At 42.6% G+C, this 27,624-nt stretch overlaps 2 protein-coding genes across 3 annotated transcripts in view; one reads left to right on the top strand and one right to left on the bottom strand.

Annotated features, from left to right (window-relative positions):
• Nucleotides 1–27,624, top strand: part of LOC137536782 (zinc finger protein 850-like) — a 182,663-nt gene that overhangs the window by 132,338 nt on the left and 22,701 nt on the right. The window lies entirely within an intron of this gene.
• LOC137534338 (gastrula zinc finger protein XlCGF57.1-like) lies at nt 294–26,717 on the bottom strand. Of its 2 annotated transcripts, none has more exons than XM_068255790.1 (9): nt 26,545–26,717; nt 19,099–19,216; nt 13,266–13,348; nt 12,088–12,190; nt 11,749–11,985; nt 7,617–7,721; nt 7,450–7,526; nt 7,271–7,373; nt 294–2,686 (listed from the first exon to the last, which is right to left on the bottom strand). In XM_068255790.1, the coding sequence occupies exons 2-9, from the start codon at nt 19,127–19,129 to the stop codon at nt 1,581–1,583; spliced, it is 1,845 nt and encodes a 614-aa protein (XP_068111891.1). In that variant the 5' UTR covers nt 19,130–19,216; nt 26,545–26,717; the 3' UTR covers nt 294–1,580. The 2 variants fall into 2 exon arrangements, with proteins under 2 accessions (XP_068111891.1, XP_068111890.1); XM_068255789.1 differs by having other exon boundaries at nt 11,749–11,988.

Raw genomic sequence — 27,624 nt, forward strand, 5'->3', positions numbered from 1 at the left:
TTATTATTTAATGTATTTAAAAAGTGCCAACATATTAAGCAGCGCTGGACAATATATAGGTATACATATAATGTAGACAAGGGGTGACAGACAGAGGCGTAACAAACGGTTATACAACATAGCACAAGGTTATCCTGCAAATGGTATAAGATGCATGATCATGTAATTTTACAAAGACCCAGCAATTCAAGTCCGAGTTAGTCTATGGGAAGGTTGTCATAGCTGGGGTTGCAAGCATGGGCGTAGCAATCACCCCTGCAACCCCTGACATCACAGGTGAGCCCAGAGGCTTTTGGGGGCCCCTCCTCCTCCCTCTCCCTAAACGCAAAGTGCAGCCAATTAGGAAAAAAACTCCCATTTACTCACAAAAACCATCCCCATTACTTCCTCCTGCCTTGTAGAGTAGCAAGTAGCGAAAGCGTCTGTAATGTGTTCTTGCTTCCAGATGCTGTTTCACAGCAGAACACCCTGCTGCCATTCTCCAGCTCCCAATCACTTACCCTCATGGTTTAAAGGTGGTGAAGGAAGGAGTAAGTCGGGAGGGGATTCCATACAGTGGGGGAGGCTCTTGAGAAGTCCTGTAGGCGTGCATGGGAGTGAGAAATGCGTGGGGCAATCAGGCAGAGATCATTGGAGGACTGGAGGGGGCGGGCAGGTATATATATCTGTCGACAAGCTCAGATATGTAGATATGGCAGGGAGCCAGTGTAGGAATTCGCAAAGGGGAGAAGTGGAAGCAGAGTGGTGGGAAGAATGGATGAGTCTAGCTGCTGCATTCATGACTGATTGATGGTGTGCAATGTGTAAGAATTTATATGTTGGTTGCTATTGGCAACAGCACCACACACCTTTTGCTCCGGCACCAGCAACTCATCAGAGCTGCACTTCACAGCGACAGCATACAGGAGATAGAGCGGAGACAGCCTTCTTCACCTTTCAAAGGGGTTTATTAAGCTTTTGTTACAGTTTGATTTCTTCAGAGTATAAATAGTCTTTCCTATGTACATCACATATATTTACAGCATACAGACAGGAAGCTAGTATTCTAAGTAGTAAGCGTAGAGAGAGCTGGATAGCTGGAAAGTATAGTACCCTTTTCCCTCCGGTTTCCCTAATTTATATGAACATCAAACAGTTAAATTCTGACATGCATGTGTCAGCGGTACAAAGGGATGACATAAAACGATATATCTCCATATGTCGCCCATGTGAAGGCGCGCAAAGACATAATACTATGACTGGCTAAAACAGATGACATTAGCCATTTTGGTTGACTGCCAGTGCCTGCTGAGCAAATAGTTCTTCATTTGACAGATAACTCTTAGCTACAAATCCAATTAACCCTTTGCAACTGAAGATGGGGCACATGTTAGCAATGTAAACCTGCTGGATGCGAATGGAGAAATTTTATTCATCATTAAAGATGGTCTCAGCTTATCAGCAAACCAATGCTAACAGGCCCTGTCTTACAAGACACTGCTCTACAGAGTCTATGGGGTAATCTGCAGATTGTACATCCGTTGTAGATGTTTTCTCTGATGTTATAAGCAAACTACTATTGCTTTGGCCACCTCTAGTTGTCATTGTTTCTTTTTGTGCTGGGAAACCACATGTGCGATATGGTAGTCTCTTCTTGGAAAACGTTCCCCACATTCAACACACACATATGGACGCTCGCCTGTGTGAGTCCTCTGATGTAATATTAGGGATCCTTTCTGAGTGAAACATTTCCCACACTCTGAACATGAAAACGGCTTTGCTCCTGTGTGGACAGTTTCATGTGAAATAAGAGAGGACTTTCGGGTGAACCGTTCACCACAATCGGAACAGGAAAATGGTTTCAATCCCATATGAGTTCTCTGGTGGGCAAAAAGATTTCCTGTCCGGTTGAACCGCTTGCCACACTCAGAGCAGGAATAAGGTTTCTCGGACGTGTGTGTTCTTTCATGGATGGCAAGATAAGACCTTTCTGTAAAGCCTACTCCACACTCCAAACAAGAGTACGGCCTCTGGCTTGAATGGAGTTTTTTATGTCTGTTAAGAGCTGATGGTCGAGGAAAGCATTTCCCACACTCAGAACATGGATATGGTTTCTCCCCTGTGTGGATTGTGAGGTGTTTCACCAGCTGATCCTTCCAAGAAAAACATTTTCCACATTCAGAGCATGGATATGGCTTCTCTACAATATGTTTTTTCTTATGTGACATAAGAGATTCTCGTTCTGTAAAACAATCGCCACAATCAGAACAAGAAAATGGATTCCTGGCTGGGTGAGTTGTCTGGTGCCTAATCAGCTGGACCTGCCATATAAAGCTCTCCCCACATTCGGAGCATGAAAATGGCTTCTCCCCTGAATGAGTCCTCTGGTGTGCAATCAGGTTTGCTTTCCTATTAAAACATTTCCCACAATCGGAACATGAGTACTTCTTCTCCACTCTATGAGTTCTCTGGTGTGAGAGGAGGTCCGATCTCTTGGCAAAAGATTCACCACACTCAGAACAATGCAATATTTTACCCACACTGGCTGCTGTATGATCGATGATGGGATCTGCTCTGGGAGGAGGTGAATGGAGATTTGAGGTAATGGAGTTTTTCAGTGCAAAGTCAGATATGTTGTCATCTTGAGTTTCACAGGCTTTGGAAATAAGAGAATGTTTCTTTCTAGAGAACTTTCTGTAACGTCCATCTAGAGAAAAAAAAAAGGAACGACGAAGTGTTTACAATTTATACCAATAAACCAGAAAGAGTTAAGACAACACAAAAGCTGTAAATATCACTTTTTTTGGACTTACAACTTTCTTTTTTTGTTGATGCAAGTACAGGTATAGTTGTTGTTATTTTTATACATATATAGTGGTAACATATTAAGCAGCGCTGTACAATACTGTAGATAGGGAAGATATTACAATGTTAAATAATGTTACACAAAGCGCTGCGTAATATGTTGGCGCTTTATAAATACAATAAATAAATAAATAAATAAATTGGACGTTGATACACAAAACAGTAAACAATTGTTTGCTATTGTAAGGTAAGGATCTAAATATAGTCACTGAGTCCATTGGGTGGCGAAGAAGGTAGGGGGAAGGCTGGGGTGCAGTGTAGTTAGATATGCCATTGAAGTCACCTACTACTGTTAAGGTGGCCATACATCTAGCAACTTGGCAGCTGATCGGGCCGTTGTGGTCGATTGGGTGTGTGGCGGTAACAGCGAGCATTACTGGGATGAGCGACAAACGCGACAAAACCCCCATCGCTGTTCCCCCAGTGTATAAAAATGTACAGGTATGTGTGCATTTATACATTACTTGTCCTGTGGTGCGGCGCCCTGCGTCTTCCAAATCTCTGCTCTTCCATTAGCGGTATACACACCACTAGCACATGGCACGCGGCGCGTATGTAACGTCACACATGTGCCACGCCCGCATTGTGAATACAATTAATGGAAGAGCGGCGGATTTGGAAGAGGCGGGGCACCACGACACAGGACAGGTAATGTATAAATGCGCACATACATGTACATTTATACACTAGGGAGGCAGCGGTGAGGTGGCAGATGCCGCAGACTCAGCCAATTCCCAAAATATTTAATGCTGAAATCGATCCGGATTGGCCTGCGGGGTATGGGCAGCCGAAAGATCTCTCTCTAAGAATCTACCCATCATTGCTAGATGTATGGCTACCTTTACATTTCTCATACTAAGTACATTTTCAATTAAATGCAAAATTGAAAGGTAAATTCTAGCCACAATGAGTATAATAAATGAATATATACAGTGTATAGAAAAAAAGTGCCGGACAGGATGTCTGTTTTGTTCTTGGCACACTACACAACACCCCATTTCCTCTCCTCCCTGGATGTAGCCAGCAAACGGCTCAATCAAATGTGACAAATGGTAGGAAAAACAATAGATGTTAAACTACAATTCCCAGCATCCCTGCATTACAGTACAAAATGTGTCCTCTACTTGAGAATGCAGATTTGTAGAGCCTAGGTTCTCAACGTGTGGTACGCGTACCCCAGGGGGTACTTCTAATGGTTCCAGGGGGTACTCAGGCTTGATATACTTAGCCAAGAATAACAAATTTAGAGTTTTAGAAAATGATAAATCGTATTTAACCCCAACCCCAAATTAGTATTTTAGCTAAATAAAAGCAATAGTAAAGGCTTGGAAATAGTTTAGAACCAATTATAATGTACTACGATTAAATATATATTTGTCAAGGGGTACTTGTGATAATGTTTACTATGCTGGGGGTACTTGGTGAGTACAAGGCTTTAAAAGGGGTACACACCGATAAAATGTTGAGAAACACTGTTGTAGAGAACTACAGTAAGTGATGAGCAAATGTATGTTCATGATCTGCTTACAAGAAACTATTTGGGTATCAGTGCTTTGAAAGGAATAAAAGGAAAAATAAAAAGAGACTGAGAGCTGATAATAGTGCAGTATTTTTTTGTAAGCATGAGGAATCGTTTGAATGGATACTCACAAAATTGGTGACCAGACTGGTGACTTATTGTAGTGCAGGTGGGGAGAGTAACCCCAACCCTGCTTGGGATAAAAGTTGTTCTCTTTGGGACGGGATGCAACCCTCCGCCAAGGGTGGACTATACAGTCAAGATTCTGTGTACAGAGGCGCCAAAAGAGCAGGATTGCTTTGAGAATTAGCCTTACTCAATTTTGCATACGTTGGCTGTAAATAGCTCTTTACCCTTATATAGACAACATAACTATTTTATGCTGTTGAACTTCTTCATTTTATTATTATTATTATTTAGTATTTATTAAAGCGCTGACATCTCCCATAGCTCTGTACGGAGTATACTGTCTGGTCACTTAAATGTCCCAATAAATTACACCCACCTGAATTCGAAATAAACTGAATAACCTTGCATGCAAGGAATGCGATGAAGGCTAATACATAACTTTTAATTAATATATTAAAAAGTACTCGAGGGACACTGACAAGTAGTGCTGCTAACATACAAAAATGTAAATAGTGAAGCATTGTCAATTGGGATTAGGCTAACTTCTCAAACAGCACAGTAAATACAAAAAAAAAACCCTCCTATATACAACCCATGTGTATAGGGGGGTATTTTGTATTTACTAAGTAGTGTGAAAGGCTAGCCTAATCCCAATTGACAATATAGTGGATTAGTACAAACTGCTCCCTTCTCCATACTCTTTTTAATATATTGTATTAATTAAGGGCTTATTCACAGTGGGACGTTGCGGGGCTGCCTTATAAGGTCTTATAACGCAGCTTAACGCACTGCAATGATAGGCCTATGGGATGATCACAGTGCGACGTTAGCATCAAATTGTACAATGCGACGTCTCACTGTGAATGTAGCCTTAACGCTATGGTTTAACCTTCATCGTATTCCTTGCATGCAAGGTTAATCACATAAATGTCCCTCAGAGTGGCTCACACTCTAATCTCTACCATAGTCATATGTTGAAGTATGTATTGTATTCTAGGGACAATTTAGGGGAAAGCCAATTCATTTATCTGTATGTTTTTGGGATGTGGAAGAAAACCAGAGTGCCAGGCAGACATGGGGAGAACATAAAAACTCCTTGAAGATAGTGCCCCTGTCAACTTCTTTCAAATGAAATAACCTTGCATAGCCTTTACTGTTTATTCTAAAGCCTACTGCATCCCTCAGTACCATGGTACCGAGGGGCCCAAGCTCCTTTTCCCAGATTCTTCATTGTTAGTCAGGTGTTTCACACCATGGGCTTGATTCACTAAACCGTGCTGACGTTTTGAAATCGCAAATTTTTGCTCAAAAATTCACAATTGTGCGCAAAAACGCTAACGCGGCCGTGCTATGAGTTACCACGGTTTAGTGAATCAGGCCCCATGTGTGTTTGATCAAATTTTTTTGCAAACACGTAATTTTAAAGCAGCATGGCTTGTGGCTTTTCATAGGAATATCACATTACCTTCCAGACTTTTATATCCACTTTGTCTGTTTAGTGTATTTGAAAACATGGTATGCTGTTTTTTTTGTTGTTGTTGTTTTTTAAGAAAATGCATGCATTTTAAAGTGGTAAGAAACTCAAAATTTCATCTCTGCTTTAAAACATATCATAAAACTAATAGAAAACTGGTATTAAGTCATAACTCAAAGTTCTGCCGAAGAATGAACGTTATTAGATTGTAGAAGCTTTCCAGAGGCACCAATAGAATAAAAGTCACTTAAACGAGCTTAAAACCGATGGGGCAGTGGTGGGCCTATCCCATCCATGCGGACAACGCAAACAAAGGAAGGACTGTGGCATCAACAGTCAAACAACAATTTATTTATACTCCACAGTAAAAATAGGCAACGCGTTTCACGGGCTCAATCCCGCTTCATCAGGCCAATCAAAAAGGAGTATACAGCTTATCAGCATCAAAACCACACTGAGCGCACTCTCAAAACCACACTGAGCGCCTCTCAGTGTGGTTTTGATGCTGATAAGCTGTATGCTCCTTTTTGATTGGCCTGATGAAGCAGGATTGAGCTCGTGAAACGCGTTGCCTATTTTTACTGTGGAGTATAAATAAATTGTTGTTTGACTGTTGATGCCACAGTCCTTCCTTTGTTTGCTTTGTCCGCATGGATGGGATAGGCCCACCACTGCCCCATCGGTTTTAAGCTCGTTTAAGTGACTTATTCTATTGGCACCTCTGGAAAGCTTCTACGTATTGCTAAGTCCACCCTTGGTGGAGGGTTGTATCCATCTTCTTCCCATCTACAGAGAGCGACTTTTAATCCTGAGTGGGGTCAGGTTAATCTCCCCACCTGCCTTCACAGTGGTTGCCTAATGGTAACCCTGGCTTGTGAGTATTAAATTGTTATATTACTAATTATTAATGATCATCTATACAATAGCACACTGTTGGGCTCTTGGTGTCCCCCCTCCCGTTATTAGATTGTGTTGTACTAAATAGCAAACAAGGCAGCTCCCCCCATTACAAGGTAATCTAATAATTTGTCTGGCAACTGACTGATCTAAATTCAGTGGAAGGGTTAATATTTCAAATTTCCACTTTACTGACACAATGTTTAATGCTGTGCTTAATGTTTTACAGCTAAGATGAAATTCTGAGTTTCATAGCATTTTAATATTGCTTGTTGTGTAATTTCTTCCTGATTCCCCTGCTCAGCTGAAGTGTGTTGAGAAAATGGAGCAGCACACACAGGATCCAGTTTCTGGCAGCAATCATGGACATTGTAGGCACTGTACATAAACTTTTTTGATTGCCTAACCTGTGCCGATTTCTGGAGGAATTTCCTTCTCTTTACACTCCTCGTCAGCCCTCACAGATGTCTCTTCATCATCTTCAGCTTTAACAACAATCAGACCTTCATCCTTCATGAAACAGTGTAAAGCAATTTAGAGGATGATGAAAGAAAAATACATTAGTTAGACTCTGAGTTCCACCTACCTCAGAATACTGTGTGGAGTCCATTGAAGGAAGAGGACTGAGGCATCCTTCTAGTTCCTTTCTGTTACTGGATGCATCTGTAGGAGGCAGATATGGCAAAGAAAAGAGTGTCAGCTTAAATGAGGAGATTATATGCATGTTTTCTGGTTTTGGTGTGTCGCCCTCACCTGTGCTTCTCTCCAGGGGAACTTCCTCCTCTTTAATTCTCAAACGTTCTTTTTCCTCCTCCACAGTTCTGTCATCTCTCTGAGCCCCTCTGGTGTCTTTGGAATCTGTGAATAGAGATCAGAGTGACACCAGTACTGAGATGCACGAGAAACACCAGGAAATGTGACTGGTTGCATCTCTTGGTCAAGCTTAAAGAGAATCTGTACTCTAATATTCTTACAATAAAAAGCATACCATTCTATTCCTTATTTTCTCCTGTGCCCCTCCGTGCTGTTTCTGCCACTCCCTGCTGCAATCCTGGTTTGTAATTAACAGTTTTAGGCAGTGTTTACAAACAAATGACTTGACTTCTAACCACAGTATCATAGGCTGTGAACAGCTATCTGGTGTGACTCATGCAGAGCTTGGAGGGGGGTGTTTAAAGCTTCTGCCAATGACAAGCAGTCCTGCACATTCCACACATTCCAGCCTTAGCCAGACAGACACCACAGAGGAAAGGAGATAAGATTTTTATTACAGAGACAGTGCAAGTAGGAAAGGCTGCAGTATGACAGACCACATTAGAACAGGTATAGGAACTTATAGGACAGAAGAAATAAGGCACAACATTTTGTTACAGAGTCTCTTTAAAGGATACCCGAACTGACATGTGAAATGATGAGCTAGACATGTGCATGTACAGTGCCTAGCACACAAATAACTATGCTGTGTTCCTTTTTTTCTTTCTCTGCCTGAAACAGTTAACTATCAGGTATGCAAGTGGCTGACTCAGTCCTGACTCAGACAGGAAGTGACTACAGTGTGACCCTCACTGATAAGAAATTCCAACTATAAAACACCTTCCTAGCAGAAAATGGCTTCTGAGAGCAAGAAAGAGGTAAAAAGGGGGAATTTCTTATCAGTGAGGGTCACACTGTAGTCACTTCCTGTCTGAGTCAGGACTGAGTTAGCCACTTAGACACCTGATATTTAACTCTTTAATGCACTGGAGTTTGTTCATCTTCAGTAACCTATGGATAATTTTTGCTGGTTACTGCATCTTAGGATGCACTTTGTAAACATGGGATTTATCTAATGTGCAGGGGGGGTGATACCTCTCAGCTCCACTTGACTGCTGCCCATGATGTACTCTTGCTACTTACGGTTCAATACATGCATGGCGTACCGGTATAAAGTACACCTGAAGTAAGATTAAAACAAATACATACTTATCTAAGTGTTGAGAAGCCTCTGAATGGTCTAGAGGCTCACCGGCCCCTCCTGCAAACCTACATAGTGGCCTCTTTACCTAGTCAACTCAGCACAAGTTGAATAGGTTACTTCTAACTATGCTCTTGGCCTTGGGCGCAGTCAAGTAAGGTTTGTGCATGCCCAGTAGAATTAACACAAAGGAAAGAAACGTAAAGAAGTAACCGAGGCGTCAACAGGATAAAATATCATAAATTTAAAACAAAATAAGATGGGGGGTAAGGGTGGATTTACCTCTCCAGAACAAACACAATGATTCTATATGATCAAAAGTTTTAATTCTTACTCCAAAAAAAATATACAACACGTTTCACGGGTCTCAAGCCTGCTTCCTCAGGCAAAAATATAACAGGAGTGTGTGTATAAAGCACTGTTATATTTTTTCCTGAGGAAGCGGACTTGAGACCCGTGAAATGCGTGTAAGAATTAAAACTTTTGATCATATAGAATCGTTGTGTTTGTCCTGGGGAGGTAAGTCCACCCTAACCTTCCCCCCCCCCCCCCCATCTTATTTTGTTTTAAATTTATGATATTTTATCCTGTTGGTGCCTCTGTTACTTCTGTATGCTATTGTGATCCACCTGGTGCACATCCTTGTTTCCTTCTAATATCCCCTCATGTGCATATAGTGGTTGCCTGAACTTTGGCAACCCACACTTGTGAGTATATTTCAATTTGCTGCTACAATTTATCCACTATCATCAATAATACACTATTGGGGGCTCTCGCTTTTGTTTTTCTTGTTTTCCACAAAAGAAAGAAAGCTGTGCACAAGCAGCTTTATTCTTCTGGGCATGTGCGGACTTTACTCGCCAATGCCCAGTACAGATGCAATCGTTCCCTGCCAGGAGAGCGGCCGGTGGAAATCTATTAGATTCAAGCTGAGTCAAATAGGTAAGGAGGGTCCCTAAAATGGATTGACGGCCCGCCGGAGGATCTGGGAAGCCTCTGAACTAGTAAGTGGCTCCCACTACTGAAGTCTGTACCTTTTTAATTTATTTCACGTCAAGTGTACTCTAAATGAGTTGAGCACTGAAGCTTGAAGAGGATGGACGCTGGACAATGCATCTCATTCTGCAGCATATAAAAAAAAATCTAATTTTTCAACATAGAATAAGATTGCTATTAATAAGGGAATGGCATGCTGCTATCAAGATTACAGAAGACTTCCAGCAGGAGGTGCATCAAGTTTGGCTGCCAGATGAACCCTGAAGACTTATCAACATTTTTAAACTGTGCCTATACTCATCCTAAGTGTTCTTCTTAGTGGAGCACTGAGCTAATTTGGGGGTAAGCGCCCGGCACACACAAACCAGGCGTGTCCCTAAAGTGCCATTCAGTTCATTTGATTTCAATTGAAACTCCCACCGCGTGGCCTCTTTAAAGGACACCTGAAGTGAGAAGAATATGGAGGCTGCCATATTTATTTCCTTTTAAGCAATAGCAGTTGCCTGGCTGTACTGCTGAGCTATTTGGCAGCAGTAGTGTCTCAGTTACACCAGAAACAAGCATGCATATAATCTTGTCAAATTTGACAATAATGTCAGAAACACCAGATCTGCTGCATGGCATATCAGGGTCTATGGATAAAAGTATTGGAGGCAGGGGATCAGCAGGACAGCCATGCAACTGGTATTGCTTAAAAGGAAATGCTGTTAGCCAAGTTCTGACAGCAAACACGGCTGCTGTTTCTCTCCTGCCTCCCCCTGTTCACTACTCACTGCATAGTGGATGAATGGCTAGGCGTCGCTTTTTGGAGAATTGTGACTCTGGTTGTCATTATCCTCTTATCTGCTTCTCATAATCAACTAATAATCTGCAGTCACTCTTTATCATCCACTGTCAGTACTTGTCTCCTGCTTGCTGCCATTTCACATAGATCTTCTGTCAGTATCCATCACTCGCTCGCTTCTCAATCTTGTCAATATTAGTTACCTGCTCACTGTCTCTTCTCATCACTTCTCTGAAAATACCCCTCATCCCCTGTCACTGTCACTTCTCATTAAAGCAGACCTGAACTCAGAACTTCCTCTCACTCTAAAACATAAGCAACAGCATAATAACCTGTAAAGAAAAACATGTCTTTGTTACAGCTGATACAAGTCCTGCAATAAATCGGCAGTGTGTCTACTTCCTGCTTTCATTGAAGCAGACGTATTTTTAATATCCTGCGTTTACAAATTAGCAGAGGAGATTCCTGAGCTGACACAGCCGAGAGATCAAATTACAATCACAGATGAGGGGGAATTAGACAGGATAAACCAGGGCAGGACTAACTTAAAGCATCCCGGGCCGCATGCTGTAGACCATGGGCCACATTCCTTAAATTCCAACTCTCCCTGCAGAGTTGCAAGCGGGCGGCAGGGGACTTGAAACTCACCTCGATCACCGATTCCCTTGTCGCGTCTCCATGGCAACAGGGCATCACATGATGTGACGTCGGGACATGCCAGCGTGTTACATGCTGGCAGCCAGCTTGTAATACGTTGGTACGTCCCGACGTCACGTCATGTGCTGCCCTGTTGCCATGGAGACGCAAGGCGGGAATCGGTGATCGAGGTGAGTTTAAAGTCCCCCGCCGCCTGCTCGCAACTCTGCAGGGAGGGAGGGGGGAAGGAGAGGAATCTGGCCACCTGTCGGCAGGTCGGAGTTACAGCGCACGCATGCCATATACGGCCCGTGGGCCGTAGTTTGCCCAGCACTGGGCTACACTTTCTAAATAAATACAGGGTGCATTCCTCTGTTTTCCTTCTGTCCTGCGCAAGAGTTCAGGTACACTTTAATCCTGTGTCAGTATTTGTCACCCACTCGCTATCCCTTCTCATCAATCTGTAGCGACTGAACAAAGAGAATGTGCAATTTTTTTCTGCATTTATTCCTCACCTGTGCTGATCTCTAGGGGAAGTCCTCCTTCTTTACTAATCACATTTCCCTCTTTTGTCTCCACATCTTCATGAGCAACTGTAGTATTTACATTAGTAATAGTACATTCAGTGAGCAAACTAGATGCTCTTGCTGGATAACACACAATGAAAGGCTGCAATGAGCTGGGCAGTGTTGCACTAGGCACTGGTGGCTCCTGACTCCCCTTCCGGGCACACGCTGTCTTCCCATAATGTTCTACTGACAGAGGAAGTAGAAATGAAGAGATCGTTGTGGTGACTGAACAAGAAGAATGTGTAACTCTTTTTTTTTTTTTTGTATTTAGTGTTTATTCCTCACCTGTGCTGATCTCTGCATCAATTTCTTCTTTCTTATACGGCTCCTCGTCCCTCACATACTGCTCCTCTTCATCTTTAACTTTTATGACAATGAGGTTTTTATCCTAGAAAAGTAAAAAAGCTCTATGGATTTATGGATGGCAGCTGGTTTCAGCCCCAGTTGGCGGTGAATCGCGAAGGCTCAGTCCAGGGCACACCGCGCTTCCTCCCCACTCCATTGCGATTGGTAAGCTCCTACTACACTGCCACCTTGATTCACTGCACGCTATTTTTTCAGCTGGCTTTGTCCAGCTCTTTGGTACTGCTGCTACTATCCTGCTTCTACGGGAATTTTCTGTTTCCTGCATTGCACTATTGGCACTTTATTACCTATTTCATGCTTGCCTCAGTATATGCGCAGAGGCGGGACAAGGTCCTCCAGCACCCAAGGCTGAGACACCAAAGTGCGCCCCTCCATCCCTCCCACACACTGATTGCTATTAGACTAAGAGGCGCCAAAGGGCTCACAACCTCCCCAACACCTTAATATCTAGTTATCTGGCTTGCAGTCACTGCTATATATCCCCTTTTCTTATTTCTTTCTGTTTCAAACACAATTAGGAATGACAGATGAATGAATTGTGCGCCCTCTCCTACACTGCGCCCTGAGGCTGGAGCCTCTCCAGCCTATGCCTCGGCCCGGCCCTGCGTGTACAGCACATGTATATAGGGGGGCATCCTTCTTTTTGAGCACGGGCACTTACTGCTTACCTTCCTCAATGACACTATATATTTAATAATTGACTAGTGGTTTTTTGGAAATTAGTGGGTCAATTTACTATTACAGTACTATTTTTGATATGGTGTGATACCCTGGACTACGTGTTTTAATTGTTTTTATATGTTGTTACCTATTTGATACAATAAAGCTTACTTTTATTACATATACCCTTTTGTGGTGCGGTTTATATGGGGAAATTTCTTTGTTGAGTGCTATAAGGACCAGTTAGTGTGTGTAAGAGGCTTTAGGCCCAACTTTTATCAGTGTCAGAAAAGATAGATTGAAAACAAGAAATACTATTCACTCTCTCATATTTTTTCTTGACTGTTTTATAAATAGCAGAAAGATGAATACATTAAACAAAACAAAACAGATCAAGTAAATACTGTACCACAGTGTAGAGACATGATTTTACAAACCTGACAATTCTCTTCCTGCATAGGATTCTGGGTATAAAGAGTCTCTGTACTCTTTTCTGAGGAATTTCTTCCACTGGGTCCATCTGTGGGAAACACACACACAGACTGAATACACTCCATCTGATTTACTAAAGCATCCCACATGGGGCTGGAGGGAGCCACAGGTAAGTAAAATCCCTTTTTCACATTCGTCCTGAATACTCTTTAAAGTGAACCTGGAGTGAAAATAAACTTATGAGATAATGATGTAATGCGGCGGGGGGGGGGGGGGTATACTTTATGAGTCAGCGTGTATGCTCAAAACTGGATGGCTCACTCTTCACCTGCTGACCCTGCCTGGCACGCCACAGCTGACCCTAATAGGACTTAGACGAGCAAGCATACAAGCTGATGCAGAAAGCAGACCTACCACCAAGAGCAACTAGACTATGTAGCTGGGTTATGGAAGAGGCTACACAGGTTGCCACAGGAGTATTGAACAAGGGAGCAAGATTGCCTAGAGCAACTGCAGCTCTGGGCTTCCAATACCGCCACAAATAACACACAATGGTTGTGCAGTGCGTTGCTGCACTGCCTATGATCTGAGTAACAAGACAAACAATGGACAGACAGCCTGACTGACTGTTGCCCAGGGCGGCTGCCGCCTGAGTTTCTGGCTAAGTAACAAGACAGACAACAGAAAGACAGACAGAATACTTGCAAGAGTAATCGCTGCCCCAGCAAGCATCCACACTGGCACGAACAAGACAAGAACAGGAAGGAGCATAACTAATAGCAACCGCAGCCTATAGTTACGTCCGCAGAAACAAGACTAGCAGGAATACTACCAGTCACCAACGTGGTGATGGCAGAATCCAAGCTATCAGGATAGTGGACTTCACTGACTCCCGCGGATGCAGCAAACGTCCAGCAGGCATGAAAATACAGAGCAAGGCATTATACAATTAAACATTAACAAATTTTACAGCATGGACCCAACGACAACTATAGTAGCTGTACGCTATGTCGGGCGGAGTCTGAAATGGGAGGCAGACTTTTATGTGGACATCAGCCAATGGATGCAGGCATGAAGATTCCCACAAAGCTGAATGGTAATTACTCAATCCTGAGTTAGCTTGATTACAAGCTGCTAGCTGACTGTGAAAAAGGACTCTCATAACAAATACATGCAATATTATGCGACAATATGCATGTAGGAAATCCAGGACTATCTGGCTGCAGTTCAACTGCAAGCTAGCAATAGGAGGAATCATGACAGCATCCTGAGCTGCTCGGAACTGCTGAATGATTGCAAATGACAATGAGACTTATTGTGAATGCGCAACCGAATGCAAGCAGATAAGTCAGAACTGCCCGGTTGCAGTTCTACTGCAACCGACAGAACATGCTGCAAGAGAGATCCTGATAAATGAATTGTATGTGTAGTACAGATAATAAATAAAAGTTAGTATTATAGGAAAGAGTCTCATATTTTTATCTTCAGTTTCATAGCTTTATTTTTAGGAATGCATCAGCCTGTCACAGCTAATGTTTAGAGTCCACACTCTGCCTTTTAAGCTGAAAAAGACGCAGAAGTAATGACCCTGACACTTTCCTGCACTACAACCTCATTATCTTATCTTCTCCCTGACAGGTGACAGCCTTTTAGCTTCTATTTACTTTTCAGGAAACTGGACTGAATTTGACAACCTTAGGCAAGTTCTTTTGCAAGTTGCATAGATAACAACTCAAGTGTTTTAACTCTTGCTGAACTTGAAAACAGAAATGGACCTCAGATAATTGATTAGCTAGTACTATATGTGTATATGCTTATCTCATCATGTCATAAGTCACTTCAGGTACACTTTGAAAAAAATAATAATAAAATCATGCAGGCACCTACAGTGAGAAGTGTGTTAATAAAAAAAAAAAGCAAAAAAACAACTCCTCTTGCTGTTGGTGCAGCATGCAATGGCAATCACACAGCCACTAATTCACATAAGTCTCAGCAACACGGTTTGCTGGGTTATTTATAATATCCCCACTGCTTCTTGAAGTTTAAATGCCTTAGAAAATAGTTACCATGGAGTCTGTGTCTCTATAGCCACTCGTTGGAGACACATCACTGTTAGTGAGTGCTAAGAGGACCTCTATAATTTCCTGTCTGACCAAGGTCAATCCACCTTTGAGCGGAGGACAGATGGTTGCCTGGAGCAATTTATGCCTTGATAAAGAGGCCCTGCGTAACGTTGGCTTTTTCCATTGCAAGTAATTCTAAAATACGTTTTTGGGATGTGCCGGCTACCCTTCTTCTACATAGCAAGAGACTTTTATCTAGGTCAGAGATGTTGGACTCTAGTCCTCGAGGGTCATATCCATGCCAGTGTTTAGGATGGACAGAGAAACGAAGAAATGTTTTCTACTTGATGAGCAATTACTTGGTGAGATCAGCACCCATGTTTGAGGAGGAAGCAAAAGAAAAAAAAGCAGAGTGACAACACCCAGGCAGCCCTTGAGTAGCACCTGGACAGAGAGTACAAGTAGAAGTCCAAAGTCCAGTTGGCACCTCCTGAAGAAACTAGCTCTAGGGGTGTCCAGACTTTTTAGGCTACAGCCCATATCGCCGACGCCGTTCCTGAGAGTGCTAGGGGCCAAATAGCTATATGAAACACAGTTTTTCCTGATTGCAGTTAGGTACACTATGCCTGTGACATTTTGTCAAATTCAACATTTCCATGGGAAATAACGCATATACTGTGTGCAAGGCCGGATTTACCATATTGCACTGTAGGCACGTGCCTACAGACACCTGATGATGGAAAGGCCGCTCACTTCCCTCCCCTAGTAGCTCCCTCCCTCCTTCCCTATGCAGAGTCCTGAGCACAACATAAATGATAGATTACTCATCCTGCTCTCTGCATTCCACTGACAAGATCTCCCTTCAGTCGTGGACACCTCTAGCTACTTAATACTGAGGTTCTTCTAGCTACCTAATACATGGGGGCTTCTCTAGCTACTTAATACTGAGGTTCTTCTAGTTACCTAATACACGGGGGCTACTCTATCTACGTAATACTAAGGGTTCTTCTAGCTACCAAATACATGGGAGTACCTCTAGCTACTTAATATTGAGGGTACTTCTGGCTACCTAATACTAAGGGGCACCTGTAGCTACCTGTGAGGGAAGTAAGGGAGAAGTGACAGCTGGTCCAGCCCGCACACTTGTGGTTGCGGTTTGGCATGGGTTTGTAGGTTCACGGAGGGCGAAATCTAAGGATCCAGGACAGGCTTCTGTGAGGTATATCCGGGCCTGACCATATGCAGTTCGCATGCCCCCTTTCAGTATGCATGCATAGTGCTATTGGCACAGTGGTAGCTGCTAATCATCGACTGTTACTGCAGCTGGCATAGTGGTGGCTGCTAATTTGTGGCTGCTACTGCTACAGTGGTGGCTGATAACCTACAGGTGAGTAAAGGAGGAGGCAGAGCGGTGACATAAGTTGGCCCCTGCATGCAGCACCACAGCTATGGCCTGCAGGCCACATAGAATTAACAAGTGTACAGAGCTTAGGGGGGCACCAGAAAAGGCTTGATGGTCCACATTTGACCCCAGAATGCCTGTCTTACATAAAACATACAGTGGTGTGAAAAACTATTTGCCCCCTTCCTGATTTCTTATTCTTTTGCATGTTTGTCACACTTAAATGTTTCTGCTCATCAAAAACCGTTAACTATTAGTCAAAGATAACCTAATTGAACACAAAATGCAGTTTTAAATGATGGTTTTTATTATTTAGTGAGAAAAAAAACTCCAAACCTACATGGCCCTGTGTGAAAAAGTGATTGCCCCCCCTTGTTAAAAAATAACTTAAAGGTGGTTTATTACACCTGAGTTCAATTTCTGTAGTCACATCCAGGCCTGATTACTGCCACACCTGTTTCAATCAAGAAATCACTTAAATAGGAGCTATCTGACACAGAGAAGTAGACCAAAAGCACCTCAAAAGCTAGACATCATGCCAAGATCCAAAGAAATTCAGGAACAAATGAGAACAAAAGTACTGTAATTGAAATCTATCAGTCTGGTAAAGGTTATAAAGCCATTTCTAAAGCTTTGGGACTCCAGCAAACCACAGTGAGAGCCATTATCCACAAATGGCAAACACATGGAACAGTGATGAACCTTCCCAGGAGTGGCCGGCCGAACAAAATTACCCCAAGAGCGCAGAGAAAACTCATCCGACAGGCCACAAAAGACCCCAGGACCACATCCAAAGAACTGCAGGCCTCACTTACCTCAATTAAGGTCAGTGTTCACGACTCCACCATAAGAAAGAGACTGGGCAAAAACGGCCTGCATGGCAGATATCCAAGGCGCATACCACTTTTAAGCAAAAAGAACATTAAGGCTCGTCTCAATTTTGCTAAAAAAAATCTCAATGATTGCCAAGACTTGGGAAAATACCTTGTGGACCGACGAGACATAAGTTGAACTTTTTGGAAGGTGGGTGTCCTGTTACATCTGGCGTAGAAGTAACACAGCATTTCAGCAGAAGAACATCATACCAACAGTAAAATATGGTGGTGGTAGTGCAATGGTCTGGGGTTGTTTTGCTGCTTCAGGACCTGGAAGGCATGCTGTGATAGATGGAACCATGAATTCTACTGTCTGCCAAAAAATCCTGAAGGAGAATGTCCGGCCATCTGTTCTTCAACTCAAGCTGAAGCGATCTTGGGTGCTGCAGCAGGACAATGAACCAAAACACACCAGCAAATTCACCTCTGAATGGCTGAAGAAAAACAAAATGAAGACTTTGGAGAGGCCTAGTCAAAGTCCTGACCTGAATCCTATTGAGATGTTGTGGCATGACCTTAAAAAGGCGGTTCATGCTAGAAAACCCTCAAATAAAGCTGAATTAAAGGGGTTCTTTCGCGAAAAAAGTAGGCAGTTAAAAAATGTGACAGATGACAGGTTTTGGGCCAGTCCATCTTTTTAAGGGGGATTCTCAGGGCTTTCTTTGTTTTCAACAGCATTTCCTGAACAACAGTTGCAAAATGTAACTGACATAATAGTGTGCAAGTGATTAGGGAGGCCGGCTGGTATCTTGCTATTTTGGCAGTTAAACTGCTGTTCAGGAAATGCTGTTGAAAACAAAGAAAGCCCTGAGAATCCCCCTTAAAAAGATGGACTGGCCCAAAACCTGTCATCTGTCACATTTTTTAACTGCCTACTTTTTTCGCGAAAGAACCCCTTTACAACAATTCTGCAAAGATGAGTGGGCCAAAATTCCTCCAGAGCGCTGTAAAAGACTCGTTGCAAGTTATCGCAAATGCTTGATTGCAGTTATTGCTGCTAAGGGTGGCCCAACCAGTTATTAGGTTCAGGGGGCAATTTCTTTTTCACACAGGGCCATGTAGGTTATGAGTTTTTTTTCTCACTAAATAATAAAAAACATCTTTTAAAACTGCATTTTGTGTTCAATTATGTTATCTTTGACTAATAGTTAACGGTTTTTGATGAGCAGAAACATTTAAGTGTGACAAACATGCAAAAGAATAAGAAATCAGGAAGGGGGCAAATAGTTTTTCACACCACTGTACCTCTTTATTGTAAAAAGTTAAAAAACAGCATTAAGAAGGGTAATGTCTCAGCGATAGCCTGCTGTTTCAGGCAGACACACTTTAATCCACACTTAATGAGTCCCACCTTTCCTGATTCATCCCCATCAATTAATATAAGCTGTATATGAAATCTGTTAAGACCTTGACCCTTGAGGACTGGAGTTTAACACCCCTAATCAAGGCGGATCTTCCTCACTGCTTTCCTATACAAGAAATACAGATCTCCTCTTACCGGGCAGGAGATGCGGCTGATTCTCCATCATGTGATTCTTGTACAGATCATTGGGTCCTTCTCTGTGTTTCCACTCCTCTGTACATTATAGGAACATAGACTGTTCTTCCATCTTACACTACAATAAAGAAATTACAAGATTTAATAGAGCCCAAAGTTCAGTGCTGACCTTAGTTTTCATAATATCAATTTGCGGGAAATATACCACATATAACCTCATATATCAATGGAACCCACAGGAAGGGGTGTGGCAAAGAACTGAAGGCCACAGCAATACAGGAAATGTAATCTCCCATATACAATCCTCTGTAGTCTTCATACTCAAAATGGTGTATTACATTGTAATGGCCTATATATACAACTAGTATGATACCAACTAATGGTAAATCAGGGCAGCGTGGTGGCATAGTGGATAGTCCTCTCACTTTGCAGCATGTAGTTGTTGTCACACACCCCTCCCCCGCCCCCCCCCCCCCTCCATAGTTGTGTGGTTTTCCTCCATGCACACCAGTTTTCCCTCACATTTGACTTTGACCATGGTAGAGATAGCATTAGATTGTGAGCTCCTCTGAAGAAAATCTGTGACATGCCTACTGTATATCCTCTGTAAAGCTCTGCTGAAGATGTCAGTGCTATATAAATAAATAATACTGTATATACTTGCGTATAAGCCTAATTTTGTGGCATAAAAAATGTGCTGAATACCCCCTCTGCTTATATGCGAGTCAGTGGAGCAGAACAGATGGTGGAGCAGGTTTTGTTACTGGCATATGAGTGTAAGGATGGTGCACTAGTGATCCTGCTCTTGCCAGCTGCCTCCCTGCTGTGTCCGTGGCCCTCCATGGCCTGCAACTGGGGGGGCCCCCATTTCCCAGCGATTGCTGCGTCTCCTACAGTGGGATGTGAAAGTTTGGGCAACCCTGTTACTCGTCATGATGTTCCTGTATAAATCATTGGTTGTTACAATAAAAGAAGTCAGTTAAATATATCATATGGGAGACACACACAGTTATATTTGAGAAGTGAAATGAAGTGTGCAATAATTGTTTAAACAAAATTAGCAGGTGCATACATTTGGGCACTGTTCTCATTTTTTTGATTCCAAAACCTTTAGAACTAATTATTGAAACTCAAATTGGCTTGGTAAGCTCAGTGACCCCTGACCTACATACACAGGCAAATCCAATTATAAGAAAGAGTATTTAAGGGGGTCAATTGTAACTTTCCCTCCTCTTTTAATTTTCTCTAAATGGTAGCAACATGGGGGTCTCAAAACAATGCTCAAATGACCTAAAGACAAAGATTGTTCACCATCATAGTTTAGGGGAAGGATACAGAAAGCTGTCTCAGAGATTACAGCTGTCTGTTTCCTCAGTTAGGAACATATTGAGGAGATGGAAGACAGGCTCAGTTCAAGTTAAGGCTTGAAGTGGCAGACCAAGAAAAATCTCAGATAGACAGAAGCGACAAATGGTGAGAACAGTCAGAGTCAATCCACAGACCAGTACCAAAGAGCTACAACATCATCTTGCTGCAGATGGAGTCACTGTGCATCGTTCAACCATTCGGCGCACTTTACACAAGGAGATGCTGTATGTGAGAGTGATGCAGAGGAAGCCTTTTCTCCCCCCACAGCACAAACAGAGCCGCTTGAGGTATGCTAAAGCACATTTGGACAAGCCAGCTTCATTTTGGAATAAGGTGCTGTGGACTGATGAAACTAAAATTGAGTTATTTGGGCATAACAAGTAGCATTATGCATGGAGGAAAAAGAACACAGCATTCCAAGGAAAACACCTGCTACCTACAGTAAAATATGGTGGTGGTTCCATCATGTTGTGGGGCTGTGTGGCCAATGGCCAGTGCAGGGACTGGGAATCTTGTCAAAGTTGAGGGACACATAGATTCAACTAAGTATCTGGAGACCAATGTCCAGGAATCAATGACAAAGCTGAAGCTGTGCTGGGGCTGGATCTTTCAACAAGACAACGATTCTAAACTCTGCTCAAAATCCACTAAGGCATTCATGCAGGGGAACAAGTACAACGTTCTGGAATGGCCATCTCAGTCCCCAGACCTGAATATAATAGAAAATCTGTGGTGTGAGTTAAAGAGAGCTGTCCATGCTTGGAAGCCATCAAACCTGAACGAGCTAGAGATGTTTTGTAAAGAGGAATGGTCCAAAATACCTTCAACGAGAATCCAGACTGTCATTGGAACCTACAGGAAGCGTTTTTAGGCTGTAATTTCTGCAAAATCAGGATCTACTAAATATTGATTTCATTTTTTTTTGTGGTGCCCAAATTTATACACCTACCTAATTTTGTTTAAACAATTATTGCACACTTTCTGTAAATCCAATCCTTTCACTTCTCAAATATCACTGTGTGTGTCTCCTATATGATTTATTTAACGGACATGTTTTATCATAACAACCAACGATTTATACAGGAAAATCATAATGATTAACAAGGTTGCCCAAACTTTTGCATCCCACTGTATAGGAAGGGGAAAATGCTGGAACAGTTTCAGCACAAAATTGTCCAGCTGATAGAAAAAGTTTATAAAGCAAATAGTAAACCATCTGATTACAACATAAGCCAGCTGGGCTTCTCAAAATACATTTACTTCCAATTACTAATTAATCCAGCAGCTCTTACTACTGTAAATATGGGTCACAGCATAATTTTGTCTTCAGTTTATGTTAAAACAATTGGTAGTAAAAAAATGTTTAAAGAGTAAGACACACACCTATGGAGGGGGAAAGCTCTGAATCTCATAAAGCTTTCCCTGTCCTCACTCAGTGTCCTCATTCCAGTTCTGTCTCCCGTTCAAATTTGCCACCTCCGGGAGGCTTTGGAAGCACTCATGTACCTGAGTGCTTCCATTGATGCGCAGGCACACTTGCACCTGCGCAGTGTGGAGCGGCCCCTCTTCAGAAGCACTTGGGGACTCAAGTGCTTCTGATGGCTTCCAAGCACTCAAAGGCACATTCAATCAGTTGGCAATGGGGGTGAGAGCACTGGAATGAGAGGACCATGAGAGGACAGGGAAGAAAGGATAGCAGTCACTGGGACACAGGGATAGCAGACAAAGGTACACAGGGAGACACGGGATAGGGGACATGTAGGAAACAGGACACAGGAGGATGGAGGACAGGGGGAGAGAAGACAGGGCAACAGATACCGGGACAGAGGACACAGGGGGACAGAGAACAGAGGGACAGAGGAAGGGGGAAAGAGGACACAGAGGGACACTGGAGGACAGAGGACACAAAGGGGACAGAGGACCCAGAGGGACAGAGGAGGACATATGAGGTACAAGGAAGGCACAAGGGGGACATAATAATTGCACCATGGACACATCAGGTTTAGTATATGATTTTTCCCTTGGTTTTTGTCCTCCAAATATAGGTGCATCTTCTAGTCCAGAGCATCATATAGTCTGAAAAATGCAGTAATTTATTTACATCTCTATTAAAACATATGAGGTATTACAAGAACATTTATTACATACATAGGATAAAGAAACATGCATGTGCATAAAATCACATAAGATATTTACAGATTTTAAATGAATTTACTTTAAAAATGTTACCCCATATCGGATCAGTATTTTGATTATATAGGTATAGTAGAGGTACAGGACCGGCACTAGACTGCTGGTTAAGCCACTGAGGGAATGGTGTAAGCACCGTGCCTCCGGGAAATTACAGTCCAATATAACAAAAGTGAGGCAAAAAACTTTTTTGCCTTCGAAGAAGCAGAGCTTTACTCTGCGAAACAGGCTGTCAGGCTTAGCATCTGCATTTTATCTTTGACTGAGGATGAAATAAAGGTGCTGTTTTGTATTGCAACCAGTGGTGCTCATTCGGATTCTGGATATCTGAACTACCTAGATAATCCGAACTTTTTCAGCTATCCGACCGGATTCGGATTCCGGATACCTGGGGTAAAATCCGGATAGCAATCCGCGGATAGTTGTCAGGCAATCCGGATATCCGAATCTTGAGATACTGTAACTAAGACGATGACGTCCATGACGTCATTGAGCCAATCAGAGGGCTCCCAGCATAAGCCCTAGCAACCAATCACAGAGGGGAACCCTGGCCAGCCTCTCCTGACGTCATTGAGCCAATCAGAGGGCTCCCAGCCTAAAGGCTCATACACACATCAGACTATAGTCTTTGGAAAATGAAAGATCACAGACCAATCTTACCACCCTTCATGTAGTATGAGAGCCATACTCTACACAGTCTTTTCTATGGAGCTGAACTCTACATCAGAAAAAAATCTTTGCAAGATGCTGCACACACAGATGCTGTACAGACACAAAAGATCAGTATCTGCAAAAGATCTGTTCCTGCCAAAAATCCATTCCTGCAAATTGCAATGAAAGTCTATGAGATCTGCAGATCATCATACACACATGATTTAACTGACATTCATCTGCAGATCAAGCAGTCATCTGCAGATCTGAAAATCCATCCTGGTGGATCTGTTCTGCAGATGAATGTCTGTTAAATCATGTGTGTATGATGATCTGCAGATCTCATAGACTATCATTGCAATTTGCAGGAATGGATTTTTGGCAGGAATAGATCTTTTGCAGATACTGATCTTTTGTGTCTGTACAGCATCTGCGTGTTCAGCATCTTGCAAAGATTTTTTTCTGATGTGGAGTTCAGCTCCATAAAAAAGACTGTGTAGAGTATGGCTCTCATACTACATGGAAGGGGGTAAAATTGGTCTGTGATCTTTCATTTTCCAAAGACTATGGTCTGATGTGTGTATGAGCCTTTAGTCCTAGCACCCAATCACAGAAAGGAACCCTGGCCAGACCCCCTGTATAATAAGGAGGGGTGCGATGATGAGAAATATCGTCCTTGCTTGTCACTGCTCACTGAGAGACATGCACCAGTGCTGTATACAGTGATAAAGCTAAAGCTGTTCAGTGATTAACACCTTCACTATCACTACACTATTGTTCTATTGTTTATTAGGTAGCTAGCTTGATTTCATTCAGTGACTGTCAGTGTGTGCTGCAGGCTTGCAGCAGCTGCTATGTGTCTGTGTGTGTGCTGTGCACAAACCATGCCAGCTGCTGGCCTGCTATTAGCCTTAGCTACAGTATAGGTTAGGGAATAGGATTACTGTGTTATTGTGTAGTTAGTACTGTAGCACTGCAGTCAGTGCTAGTCAGTTGTTAGAGTAGTAGTACTACTGTGTGCTTACTACAGAACTGATGTGCTGCTGAGCAGTGCCAGTGTGACAGTTAGTGTGCACTAGTGTCTTCTCCTCTGCCGTCTGACTGTCACTTGGCAAGTGGCACTTGGCAGGTGGCACATGGCAGGTGGCACTTGTCACAGGTCACGTGACAAGTGCCACCTGCCAAGTGCCACGTCCGGCATGCTCCTGGCAGACGTTACACCTCCTGATGCATTCCCCTGCTCCTGCTGCCTTTGCTGCTCTCACTGCCAGGGTGCCACAGGCCACTGCTGCTTTACTGATACCACCTACAGTATATTTAACCCAAAGCACAATTGCTGCGTAATTTTTTGGAGGTGTCTGGGCTGAAAACTGTCATGTCCCAGATGTGCGGTTGGACTTTGGAAACAACGTGGGCTGCACGACCACTGTCTGGAACCGAGACCTGATGTTAGTTGACAGCTATTTTTTTTTTGTGGGGGGGATTTTAAGTCCCCACATCATCAAGTAGTGTTTCCCTTTAAAAAAACATGATGCTACATGCCTCATTTACTCTAAAAACGTTTTAAAAGCAATTTTAAGCACACTTCCGGTTTTCTATCCGGATATCCGAATCGGATACTGGGTTCGGATATCCGATTCAGATTCCAAAAGTTCAAACTCGGATATCCGATTCGGATCGGATATCTGGGTATCCGGATCCTAATTCAATTCGGATTTTGAAAAGGGGTATCCAAGCAGCACTGATTGCAATGCAACCGGTGCCCGGAAGCTGTTTTTCTGCACTTTTGTTATTTTGATTATATTCATTGTCTACAACATACCTAATTATAACTCCTTTCCTTTTTTTTCACTTATTTATATAATATTGTACACCAACATTAGATCAGAATGTGGCAATGTAATGGGCACTTTGTAACGTGGCTTACCGAACTGCGAAGCACCACCAATGCAAGGTTACCCGCAGTGGCGGGTATGTAGCAGTATAACGGGTAGCCTAACACACTGCATACAGTGCATTGCCTTCAAATGAGTGCGTTAACAGCATACATGAAGCATACTTTTCACTGAGTGTGTGCTTCCCTGTACCCAACACAACACGACTGTAACATGCTGTACTGGATAACCCAGACTCTACTGTACTGTACTGTAGAATAATCTTGATAGTACTTTTTGACCTACTTTTTGGTACTTTTTCAACTGCATGCAGAGTTCTGAAAAGCTATTTTTAACAGAAGTTGAATAATTATCTTCTAGGGGAAAAAGGTAATTGAATAAGGGCCTTATGTCTCAGATGGCCATAGAGTGAACCGGATCTAAAAACTCCACAGCTGTCATAGAAAGATCAGGGTATAAATGACTATTCTATAGGTGTGATTTCCTTTCCCATGGGAGCATAGACTTTCACTTCCTTTGTCTCTGGACCTGTATGCAAAAGAATAGCTCTCCAAAAATGCTGGACAGCCATAAGTTTTTTTTCCACTCCATTCTATTACATACCTCCCAACTTTTTGAGATGAGAAAGAGGGACACTTAAGCCACACCCCTGATCACGCCTCGTCACACCCCTAGGCACGCATAACATAAAGATTTGAAAAGAAAAATATGTTGTTTTATACCGTAATTCAAACCACACTGTTTTTTTCTATCCTGGTGCATTTTCCTTTATATTATCATTTGAAAATAAGAAATATATCTATTACACACATTTTCAGTAGAGAAATACATATATTTAATTACATAGAAAGAGGGACAAAGTCACTAAAGAGGGGCAAATGAGGAGGAAAGGGGGACAGAGGGCCAGGGCTCCCAAAGAGGGACTGTCCCTCCAAAAGAGGGACAGTTGGGAGCTATGCTATTAAATGCCATATCCTGAGAATATTAAAACTTCCCCAGTCTACTAAACAAAATGTAACCATTACAGTGGTTCTGTACTGCTAGACCACCTTTATAATTCTTAATCAAAAGGGCAGAAATACTTGTATTGAATTCTATATCAATTAGACTAGTCATACTTCTGATAGCACCAATATATTTGTTAGCACCTTCCACATAATATTCCTCAGTCACATAAGTGCTGCCACAGTGCAGCTCCCAGTCTACACAGATCAGAGGAGCTGTTGTGTATAGGAAGATAGTCCTCTGCAGGGGTTTCCCCTTCCATCCCAGGTATAAAGCTACACCCTCCTTCTCTCTTCCTCATTCTCCTCTTTTCCTAACAAAAAGAAAACATGATTACCTCCACGCTCCGGCCTATTATTTTCCTTTCCTCCTTTTTTTGTTTTTGTTTTCAATTTGTGGGCTACAAAACAATGGCCGGTGCACCGCAGCCTATCTGGAGGACTCGATATACTTTCCCACCACCAGCAGAGGGCGCAGGCTATCTCTCGTGTTCCATGCAGGACAGACGAAACTCCCTCACCCCTATACGGAAGTGACAGGGGAAAGGGGGGCTTCCGGGCTGGGGATGTTTTGAGAGTTGGTGGTGAGTACCAGTGTGTAGATCATGTCATGAATGTCTTTGAGGACTAATTCATGTTCAAGGGAGGGATTTGTAGAAACTGGTAGTTTATCACGTTCCTCAGATTAATAGTAGGGATGTCAAGTCATGTGATATTGATGTTTTCTGAGGAAGAGAGAAGGGGGTGCAGTGCTGTATGTGGGTTGGATGGGGGATCCCCACAGATGATACATTTCATGCAACTACTCTAATATCCATAACAAGGGGAGCACATGACTGGGTAGGTCTGGAAAGCACTGACCAATCCTTTATGTAATATAAATACAGCTATTAATAATTAATGCTTGCAGCTCCTTTAATTCGTATTTAGAAATAAGGTTCCAGTTCAATCCATTATTACCATGGATTGAACTGGAACCTTGTACAGGACTAATCAGATGAGGGGAGCTAGTATGGTTTAGATGATCCAACAGGAAACCTTGTAGGGAACAGCTATCCAATCAAAGCACCCCCTACAACTTGAAGTGTTCTGGTTAGCCGAATAGTGTTGGCGTATGATTACAACAACATATCCAAAACCTTAAAATTGTAAAGGATGCTTTCCACCCAATCATGTTAGAGAAATTTCCCTACAAGGTTTCCTGATGGGTCACCTAAACTGTACTAGTAGGATTCCACTCATACAGAGAACCAGCTGTCAGGTTTATGGATGCGGTCTTCATTTATATTTAGAGAAAAGAAAAGCCACAAGGCTAATAATCTGACTGCATCAGGGTTATACCCTCCTATACCTAGCAGTCATCGCTTTGCTTCAATATAAGGAAAGCATCAAAGCCCCTTGTAAATGGAAATACAGAC

This window comes from Hyperolius riggenbachi, chromosome 10 (assembly GCF_040937935.1).
Source record: "Hyperolius riggenbachi isolate aHypRig1 chromosome 10, aHypRig1.pri, whole genome shotgun sequence".
Taxonomy (NCBI): domain Eukaryota; kingdom Metazoa; phylum Chordata; class Amphibia; order Anura; family Hyperoliidae; genus Hyperolius; species Hyperolius riggenbachi.

Coding starts and splice junctions, on each gene's coding strand:
- LOC137534338 (XM_068255789.1), bottom strand. CDS start 19,129: ATGATGGAGAATCAGCCGCATCTCCTGCCCG. Junction 7,722..11,748: donor TCCCCTAGAGATCAGCACAG/GTGAGGAATAAA, acceptor CTCTATTCACAG/ATTCCAAAGACACCAGAGGG. Junction 7,527..7,616: donor TCCCCTGGAGAGAAGCACAG/GTGAGGGCGACA, acceptor TGCCTCCTACAG/ATGCATCCAGTAACAGAAAG.